We start from the raw sequence: 11221 nt of genomic DNA, 5'->3' as shown, positions 1-11221 counted from the left end.
GAGTCTGTAGTCATGTGGTGAGTTGCCCCGGTATCTAAAAACCATGCTCCAGAGATATCACTATTGGTGGGGGTCTCGGCCAAAGTTGCTTGAGGATTTTCATTGTTGGTGTCACTGGTTGCAGGGCCAGAAGGAGATGGTCCAGTGAAGGTGATATCGAACCGGTGATAGCATTTTTGGGCCGTATGTCCAGCTCTTCCACACAGCTGACACATAGGGCAATTTCCACGACCTCCTCTGTTTCCTGAGTAACCACGACCTCCTCGATTGTGTCCTCTGTTGCCGCGGCCAGTATAGCCACCTCTTGAATTGTGATTACGGGAGAAATTGGCTATATTAGCTTGGACATTAGCTAATGAGTCTGTTGTTTGTTGCTGAATACGCAGTTCATGACTATGTAACATGAATTGTACTTCTTGAAGGCTGAGAGGATTTTCACGAGTAGTAATGTTGACTATAACAGCTTCATATTCTTGTCCCAATCCTCCAAGAATGTACAGAATGAGATCATCGTCAGAGAGTTGTTGTCCAGCCGCAGCAAGTGCATCACCATAGCTTTTCATCTTCAAGAAATAGTCATCAATGGATGATGAACCTTTCTTGGTTGCTTGTAAGAGGCCACAGACTTGCATTATTCTGGCCCTTGATCTTGAAGCAAATATTTGAGCAAAAGTACTCCAAATCTCGTGAGAAGATTGACAATTGAAAATGTGTCCAAGCATAGGTTCAGAAACAGAATTCATAAGCCAGTGCATAAGGAACTGATCAAACCTCAACCATTGAAGATATCCTGGATTAGAAATGTTACCTTCAAGAAATTGAGGCGGCTGATGAAGTGTTCCTAAGATGTATCCATCGAGATTATATGCCCTGGTTGCAGCAAGAACCAGAGACCTCCAAAAAGTGTAGTTCGATCTGTCTAAGCGAAGATTTAGCGGAAGCAAGTTGTTGTTGGGTAATCCTGCTGGTGGAGCCTCATACGCAGGAGGATTCGGTGGTTGAGCGTTCGTAGGAGCGCCATTGCCGTCGACTTGACCTTGGTTACTGGAGAAATTTGCTCCATTCGACGCCATGAATGGCAATCTGATACCATGTAAGAATATTAAGAGAGAGAAAGATGGAAAGATGAAAGAAGTGGAAAAAGGCTCATCTGAAACTGATGAGACCAAACCCTTTATATAGATGAATGCAATAACAGTAATTGGTTACAACAGCTGGCAAACAGCTTAGCTTAAAAACAGTTAAACACTAAGGTGGCGTTTGGTTGGAAGTAATGAAATGGAATGGAATGGAAAGGAAACAATTTTCATTCCATTCCTTTGTTTGGTTGCATTTTAAAGTATTAGAATGGCATTCCAATGGAATGCTCTTTCCACCATTTTGGTGGAATGACTATTCCATTTTAAAAAGAAAGGAATGACCATTCCAGTGTAATAAGAAAAAAAAATTTAATGATTTTTTTATCAATTTTTTTTATGCATTTTAAATTTTATTCCATTCTATTCCTATTCCTATTCCCATTCCCATTCCTATTCCTATATTTTCATTCCTCCCAACCAAACGCCTCCTAACTGAAATAACAGACAAAGTAACTAACATAATCCTAACAATGAATAAAAAAATCACAACTTAGCTCACTTGGTCATTATTGTAAATTAAATACAAAAAATGTATATTATTGAAAAATACCCTATTATTTTTATATTGTTTGGATGCTATTTTCCTATTATTTTATGTGATTTTCTTATTTTCGTGTTCTCTTATAAAATATCATAAAAATGCAAAATAAAACATTTGAATGTAAAAGTGTACAAATTTTACCAAAATACTACTTTGTGTAAATTTTCCAAATTTTATAGCATATTTGAATCAAACATTTTTATATTGCCTGCCAAATAGGAAAGTAGAACGTTTTCCAAGTGTGATCACCAATTTAATTTAACATTGTAATAGTGCTATGAAAGTGAACGTTTATTTCTATGATTAACAGCATTCGATTTTCTATTAATGGTTTTAAGGTACAAAACTTTGCACGAGTGACCAATAATGGGTCAAACGTCTCTAATATAACTTACAACTACAACTGCCTAAACGTTTGTTACTAATATAAGTTAATTGCCAGGTCTAGTATAGCTTCTACTTGGCGAATGGCTCGTTGTTTCTCTTGTTGCTTCATTTTGTTTGCTACTGATTCAGGATCAAGTCCTTGTGCAGTTTCTGTTTCTCTCTGTTCGGTTCTCACCTCTCGTAGCAGTGCATCCACCTCTCTCACAAAGTCGACTCTCAGAAGGGCATCATCAGAATCGAGTGGTGGTCGTAGAGGCCCTTGATGCTGATTGAAGAGGGCAGAAACAAAATTCAAAAAAACAGATAGTTAGCTTTCGATGTGACTACTTTCAAGATGAGAGCTATGTTTTTCATTTCTTCCACAAATAGGACTGAATATATATATGTTTTAGAGCATGTTGCGAACGGGGTAAATAAGCAAAACACTAACAGAGTTCTGTAGTTTTTTGCTTTACTTCATACCGTATCGATGTCAAATCCTGCAGGAACAAGGATGCTAAATGGATCCTCTTGTGGGAAAGTGTCTGCCATGAGCTTCTTACATTCTTTCAACCACACTTCATCGTCAAACCCATCATGCATATTTAAAAGATCGTTGAGCAGTCTCATGGCAGGAGTTGCCTCCCTTTTCAAAATTTCTGTCTAAAATACCAAGTAACATTCAAGGTTTTAATACCAAGTAAAATTCAAGGTTTTTAGTTAAACAGTAATTAGAAGAAAACAAATCAAATAGAAGGATATAGATTCTTAAAGGAAGAGAAAAATGAAATAAGGAAGTGTAAGGCTAAACTCTATCTGGTGCATGTCATTACTAGTATAAAGAGAGCAACCACTCCTACCTCAACTCTTCTGTACAGCAGATCAAGACTTCTAATAGCATCCTTTTCCTCCTGCAAAAAGACACTTTAATGTGAATAATCCACACAAGAAATTACTAATGAGCAGTGCATTTCTTTATGATTCTTAACCTGTTACCTTTTCCATTCAAAATATTTGAAATCTCCAATTGTAAGGTTTAAGATAATACATCTTTAGATTTGTTGTCAATTTTTTCTTTTTTAAAAGGTTTTAAAGATCTTAAAATTAAAAAGTAAAATAAAATACAACTACAATTGGTACATAACATCTGAAAAGCTTATTTTATTGAGAGAAATACACTTCGACACACACTTACATCACGTCGAGCAAGATCAAGGCGATTCCATATGACCATTAGAACAAGCTCAGTAAGTTCTCCTTTCTCAGCTGCCTCCTCGATTTTCTGCAGAGATTATGAAGATAAATGACCAACAATAAGAGTTAAAGATAACTAATTATTTATCAAAACGATAAATGTTCTATAAATCCAAGCAGGAGATGCAGAGGGTGTTATTAAACTCATGCTGCTTCTTTTCAGTTGCAAGATTATTCATAGCCAGAAGTGCTACTAATGCTAACCCTTTATTACTTTTGCTTGTTTTAGAGCTCGTTAATAGACTTAAGGACCAGAATCAGCTTGAAGCTTCTCGCACCAAAATATTAGTTGGAATGAGGAAGGGGTTTGACAAATACTAACATATATCCATCACAGTGAAAACAAGTCTTAATGAGTAGCCAATTGGACTTTTGTAACAAAAGTGCCAATTGAATTTAATTTAAATTGCTCAAATTGTCCATCAGCTTACTCTTAAAGATCTGGAAAAGCAAGATCATGAGTAGCACAAAGGAATTGAGGAAACTAATAAAGAATACATCACTATTTTCCAGGCCTACGTTCAAAGAAACTATAGTGTATCTTATCTCCGTGGCATATTGTATTTGATTACCTCTTCCACTTCTTCAGCAGCTCGAATTAAGCTAGAAACCAATATTCGAGCATTGCGTACATCTTCTTCTGGATACCCCTTTAACCGCAAGCCAATTTCACGGTACTCTTCAACTTTCCTTTCTTCTTCTTCCTGTTCCTCTTGACGTTTTCGGTGCAGTTCCTTTGTTTTCTCCCTCTGTCGGGCTTGCCATTCCTAACCAAACAAGATTAAACTCTAATAATCTACCATTTGGTACATAGGATAATGAAACAAATCATATACTAATAAATGAACATACGCAACATAGTTAATAGAGCTAACAACAGAAGACTTATTTTTATAATAATAAAACAAAATCACTTCATACCACAATTAAGTACCCTATCAACATTTTTTTTTCATTTCAAAATATATAAATATAAACAAATTGATCAAACTAAAATCTTCTTTCACCATTTTAAAGTTTCAGAAATAGTTTATAAAAGAGACTCACTTACATCATCGTAGTACTCCTTGGGAAGCCCTTCTAGGAGTGGCTCATCCTTGCTCACACACCTCTTTAAATCTGGCAATTAAAATGCAGAAAGCAAATCATATATAACTACAAAAATATATCTATTATATGTTATGTATGTAGAAAATAGAGTAAGCTAAGTCATGTAAGTTTAAGCTAGCTATGAGTGACAGCAGGGACTAACCTACTCGGGGTTGAGAGTTGAGCTTAACAGACGAAAGGGAAATTGAGAGAGGTAGTCGTGTGACGATCGGTGAACATACCAGCGGTGAGCAAGTGAGCCAGAGCAACTTGCACTCCATTTTTGTCTGATTTTAGGAGAAAAATACATACAACAAAAAATTAGGAAAAAGACTTCCTTGTGTAGAATAATGAAGTTAAAACATAAAAATTTCAGTATAAAAGCAAACAAAAACACATGGCGTCTTCTAGTAGTATAGTAGCAATTAAGACCCATATCCAAGTTCGCAAACAGTCGTACATGACCAATTTGAATTGACTAATACAAAATGATAAATGAACAAAAGAGAGAAGGGTAGTCGACGTCGACCCACCAGGAGGCAATCGGCGACGGCGTGGCAGTTGGAGGTTAGAGGTTGGGGAAGAGAAGGGCGAACTGAGTGGAGCTGTGACTATTGGTGAATACACTGGATGGCATGGAGATTGGAGAAGAGATGGTGGTACTGGTACTGAGACTGATAGAAAGAAATTTAGATTTTAATGGCACAAGATAAAGAAAAGTTTATGTTAAATTAGTGGACAAATAGATTTTGGTTGAACTTACAAGAATAGCAGTCTTTTCAAAGGTTGTTTTGTTTAGATTAATTAGGGTACAATGCATTTATCAAAAAAAAATAAATTAGGGTCCAATGCCATATTTGTTTCAAAAATACCACAAAAAGAAATGTTGGTTTTCTACATGATTCTTGAAAGTGAAGGAAAAACAAACACTAGGGAATCTTTTGAATAATAAATGGAAGTTTTTTTAAGAGAAGGAAATATATGATAGAAAAATATGTTATTTTTCCAAAGAAAAACACTTAAGGGTATGATTTTCTTCTTAAGCCAAGGTGAACATCGATAGTTTATCTTAAGCCAAGGTGAACATCGATAGTTTAATGGGAAATTATAGTAAATGGCTCCAAATTATAGGAGTATGTTAGTTTATGTCCTCATTTCAAAAAAAATATAGTAAATGACCCTAAACTATAAGAGTATGTTAGTAAATATCCTTATTTCAAATATTTTTATTTTTTTTTATTTTTTTAGAATTAGAAGCAAATTATTTAAACATTATGGTATATCTATATTAGTTTTGTTAAAATCTTTTTTTATTTTAAAGTTATGTCAATTTTTTTAATTTTTTATGAGTTGTTTTGGGTTGTTGGTATATAAATTTTGTTGTACGGTATATTTCTATTTTGTTGTATGGTATATTATTATTCTTAGATGATATTTATTTTTTATTATTTATATGTATAATAGTGGTATATAATTTTATTAGCATAATAAAAATATTTTAATGTATGTATATAATTTTATTGCCATGCTACATATATTTAATTATTATTTTTATATTTTTTGATTGTATGATTATTTATTTTATATAATATTTAATTAGTTTTTATTTTATTATATACAATCGTCATGGTATATATATTTTAGGGAAAAAAACAAAAAAATACAAAAAAGGAAAAAAAATTACAAAAATACTTTGGGCAGGCCCATTAAACATTTATACAGTCCACATAAAAATATTTACAAAAATACCACATGCACTAAGCCTTCAGCTGTACAGAGCGAACCATGAAGATGAAAATACGCGCTCGTTTCAAAACCGCAAAACAACCAAAATGAAACCAAAACGAGAAAAATACAACTATTAATTCTGGCAAAATCAACTGGAAAAGAATACCTGCAATGATCTAAACTGAAAATGACGAAAAAAAAATCAGAAAAACTGTGAAGAAACTGAAATTACACATTTGTTTTCTATTTTATTCAATCAAAATAACTCCCCCTAATATCGAAATCTATATTCATGAAATGTAGATCTGTAACAAACAGATCTGGAGCTCCCACTAAATCCAAAACAATGTATGATGTGAAAAATTTAAAAAAAAACCTCATGAATAATACATCTACGTTATATACAGTTGCATTTTGATTTATTTTTTATTTTGGTTGCCTTATAGTTGCATTATCGTTTTATGATAGTTTATATATTATGCAAGAATTTAATTTGATGGGGACTAAGAAATAGTAGTTATACATAGTAAGTTTTGTGCAAATAGTTGCATATTAATTTTATAGTGAAATAACATATGCAAGTAGCAAAACTATAACAAAACTACAAAACAACTGTATGCAAGTGCAAATAGTTGCCTTATAGTTGCATTATCGTTTTATGATAGTTTATATATTATGCAAGAATTTAATTTGATGGGGACTAAGAAATAGTAGTTATACATAGTAAGTTTTGTGCAAATAGTTGCATATTAATTTTATAGTGAAATAACATATGCAAGTAGCAAAACTATAATAAAACTACAAAACAACTGTATGCAAGTGCAAATAGTTGCCTTATAGTTGCATTATCGTTTTATGATAGTTTATATATTATGCAAGAATTTAATTTGATGGGGACTAAGAAATAGTAGTTATACATAGTAAGTTTTGTGCAAATAGTTGCATATGAATTTTATAGTGAAATAACATATGCAAGTAGCAAAACTATAATAAAACTATAAAACAACTGTATACAAACTAAAATACGAAACTCTTTGAACATCAACATCCATGATAAATCTCATTGTTACCCATTGATGATATAAAAATGGGACTGACCAGGTTAATCTAATCTATTAGCTTTGCCACCTTCACTCATAAATCTTAATCATGTTTGTCCTGATACTTTTCTAATATTAATTTTATAACTCTACTCACGTCAATACTACTATAAGCATGAATTAGATCGTTTTCTTTTCAAGTATAGAATATCATTGGTAATTGTTTCTTATTATTTTATTTTGTTATCTAATTATTTCGACGTGGCTTTGAGCTAGTCCAGCGAGAATGAAAATGACATTAAAATTGTACGAATTTATTTGTACATGCTTATATCAGTTGAATGGCCTAGTCAAAGTCTTCTCTTTTGTCATGAATGTATTTCAGAAGTTGTAAAGTTAAACTAATAAGTTAAAAAGATTTAATTAAAAACTGAAATAAAATTAAAAATAAAAAGGAAAGAAGAAAAAAAGAGAGTGAAATGATGGATTGATTGATAGAAGTCAATCCTAGACCTAAGCAACAATATATAAGAAACTAGCTTTACAATTAAAAATTAAAAATAAAAAGAAAAGAAGAATTGTTATGGAAAAAAAATTAAAAATTAAAAACTGAAAATAAAATTAAAAATTAAAAATTAAAAACTGAAATAAAATTAAAAATAAAAAATTAAAAACTGAAATAAAATTAAAAATAAAAAGAAAAGAAGAAAAAAAGAGAGTGAAATGATGGATTGATTGATAAGGGAAGAGAGTAGGATTTGATTGATGATGGATGGAATGATGACTAAGTGGTATATGTGTAATAAAACAAACTTTGTAAGTAAAAAAGTAGGTATAAGCGTGTATGAGTAATTTTGTAATAAATTGTGTAAAATGGATTTTTCATGTAAAAATTTCTATATTTTAATTGTTGTATATATATTTTATTATTATTATTTTTTGTATATATGTTTTGGTGTATGGTATATGTATTTTTTGTTATACAGTATATAATTTTTTTAAATAATATTTAAGTTTTATTTTCTATTGTACTTTTGTTGACATGATATATAATTTTATTAGCATCCTATATATTTTTATTTTTATTTGTTGTTATTATTATATATATTTTTATTGTACGGTATATATTTTATGTTATATGGTATATAAGTTTTATTGTATAGTATATCATTTTATTTTAGATAATGCATGTTTAAATTTTATTTCAGTATACATAAAGGTGATATATAATTTTTTTAATTAATATGATATATATAATTTTTTTTAATAATATTATATTATTTTGTTTTATTTTTTATTGTAGGTATATACGTTTTATTGTATGGTATATGATTTTTGTTGTCTATAATATATTCTTTATTTAATATGATATTTAGTTTCTATTTTATGGTATGTAAATTTTTTGGTATGTATTCATATTTTAATGGTGATATATATAATTTTGTTAGCATGATATATATATATATTTTTAGTATTAATTTAGTATTGTTATAATTTCTTTGTGGTATATAATTTTATTACTACGTTATATTAATTTTATGTACTACAATATATCTAATACTGCTGTATATATTTAAATGATCTAATATATTTATTTATTTTTGTTATAATATAATAATATGCAATACTAAAAAAATTATGTAACTTAATTTTGTTATTATATATATTTTTTAAAAAAATATGTGATAAATCTATTTTTATAATTTTTATTAGCTAATTTATTAGATTTGGCCATTTTTTTAATTTTTTTAAAAAGTGGACATTTACTAACTTAGTTACCAAATTTAAGGCCATTTTGCATCTCAACCCTAGTTTAATTTCTTAACTTGTTAAATTTTAGGTTTTTTTAGGGGCTTTTAAGCAAAAAGTTACCAACGAATATGGGAAAAAGTCATGAGGAATGCCATAAAAAACTTTAAATTTGTGTTTCTTTTTATTTTTTTTTTCCTTTTTTAAAAAATAAAACACGAAAATAAATAAAAAAGATCACAACTGTAGATATGTTTTTTTTTTTCAAAAATTAAACCTGATTTTTATTTAAATTACTGTTTTTTTTTTTTTTGTTAAAAACTAATTATTTCATTACAAGCAGTAGAAAAAAAAAATCAATTTCTTCAACATCATCTTGAAAAAAAATAATATAAAAAATTACAGTATAACAATAATATAAACTTTAAAAATCAGTTTCATCAACATTGAAAAAATTAATAATTTCATTAAAAGAATAAAAAAATAGTTTCATCAACAAGATAATGAAAAAAAAAATTATAATCTAAAAATGATACTGTTGACCGAGATTTTCGGCAACTATTAAAATATGATTGTAATGAAGAGCTGTAAGAAAGTGAGATGAAGATTTTTTACGTGGTTGGGGCGTTAATGAGCCTTAGTCCACGAGTCTCTGTTATTAATGGATGTATTTAATACAGATTCTACACTTGAGAGAATGTCTTTCTCTTAAATACAGAGAATGTTCTTGGTGAGTATTTTCTCTCCTTGCTCTTTTGCAAACCAAGATTCTCGACCCCATTAAATGAGCTTTGAGGGGGTATTTATAGTGTTTTGGTGGGGTAATCCCTAGAATTGTTCTCACACATGTATCTGTAAGTATCCATAAAGTTGGGCATTTCCAATGAATATACCATGGGTGATGCATGGTCAAATCCCTAGGTGCTATAGGGCTTTTATGAAGAATGTCCTTTTTGCCTTGTGATTGACGTGACTCTTCGCAGAGTAGCCGTCGCTAGACTTAAATGATCATTACTGTAGCGCTGCTGTTCGGGGGTTGTGCCGTCAGACTTTATTGCGTGTTACAGTCTCAACACGCTTCCTCCCATGCAGCATTAAATGCGACTTGACTGCTCGGGAGAGACCTGACATATCCCGGAGAGCCTTCACGCTATACTAGCTTCCTGGAATACCTTGTACTCCGGGTGCCTCCTCCGGGACCCATGCTAACAGCGCTTCCTTGTGGCGCACAAAGACTTAGTAAATGTTTACAAGTTATCTGATCCACGTGTCCCCTCTCGACTGGTCCACGTATTTTGGGCGGGTACGGAGCAACATTTACCCCCCAAGCCTTGTTTACTTAGTAAAAATAAACCAAGGCTTGTTCAAGTGTCTCCGGTCGACTCCTCGTTTCCCTAGCTCAAGCCTCGAGCGCGTGGGGGCAAATTAAATGATGTCATTTAATGCAGCGATTTGCTTTTTGCAGGAATGTCTCCAGCCGCCTCCTCGGTCTTCTGATACGAACTCGGGGCGCGTGGAGGTGCGCCTGATAATGGCATTAAATGCAGCGATTCGCTTTTGCAGAGGTCGATTCGTTTCACGCCCCATGATTGATGCGGCGCATTAATGGTGTCAGACGGATACTCAAACGTTTCCACCGCCTTAATGGTAGATTGATCTGATCCGTTGATTTTCGGGAATTCGAATCGTGCGTCTCCCCCACCGTGCGATTGGTAGGTGATGACGCCTGTTCCTCATGCGTTTTTGCCTATAAAAGCCACCACCTTTCCTTCATTTCGGTTACTTTCCATTCCTTGCCATTTCTGCTCGAATTTCCCAGAGAGAAAAATTCCTCAAAGTAGCACGAACTGTCTTAATACTTAGACACTTCATTCAGTTTTCCAGTGTTTGACTTCGCCAGTTCTCCTCAACTTTCACCCAACCACATTCAGTACCCCCAGTTCAACGATCTACTGTAAGTTTCTTGCATCCTTAGATAATAACATGCTTATATTTACTTCGTTCGTTTTCTGGGTTCGTACTTAGAGGCTTCTGGGTGTGTGAGTGTTTAAGTTCTTCGAGTTCTGCGTTAGTTGTAGAATCGCCATTATCATGCCCCTGTTGTAGCCATACAGCTTTGTTTGAAGAGGGCCATGCATTCTTCGTTTAACAGTTGCTTAGGGCATAGGATGGCTTTTCTCTTTTCTTTTTCTTTTTACAAAACCACTTTCTGCGATTTCACTGCACCCGACACTTGTTCAGGGATTCTCTCCAGAGTTTCTCATGTGACACGTGTCCGGAGGGGGCCTCTTTCCGGCGGTTCGGGGACCCCCACT

At 32.3% G+C, this 11221-nt stretch overlaps 1 protein-coding gene across 1 annotated transcript; it reads right to left on the bottom strand.

Moving 5' to 3' along the window:
* Positions 1 to 1970: 1970 nt before the first annotated feature.
* LOC115711301 (protein PALE CRESS, chloroplastic) lies at positions 1971 to 5169 on the bottom strand. Its single transcript, XM_030639638.2, has 8 exons — positions 4923 to 5169; positions 4553 to 4676; positions 4352 to 4419; positions 3873 to 4067; positions 3242 to 3328; positions 2907 to 2957; positions 2530 to 2709; positions 1971 to 2332 (listed from the first exon to the last, which is right to left on the bottom strand). Exons 2-8 carry the CDS (start codon positions 4668 to 4670, stop codon positions 2102 to 2104), a joined length of 930 nt encoding a protein of 309 aa, XP_030495498.1. The 5' UTR covers positions 4671 to 4676; positions 4923 to 5169; the 3' UTR covers positions 1971 to 2101.
* Between the last annotated feature and the right edge of the window lie 6052 nt (positions 5170 to 11221).

This window comes from Cannabis sativa, chromosome 9 (genome assembly GCF_029168945.1).
Source record: "Cannabis sativa cultivar Pink pepper isolate KNU-18-1 chromosome 9, ASM2916894v1, whole genome shotgun sequence".
In the NCBI taxonomy this organism is placed as follows: Eukaryota; Viridiplantae; Streptophyta; class Magnoliopsida; order Rosales; family Cannabaceae; genus Cannabis; species Cannabis sativa.
Note: the sequence above shows the minus strand (reverse complement) of the source record. Positions and strands in the feature narration are given on the sequence as shown.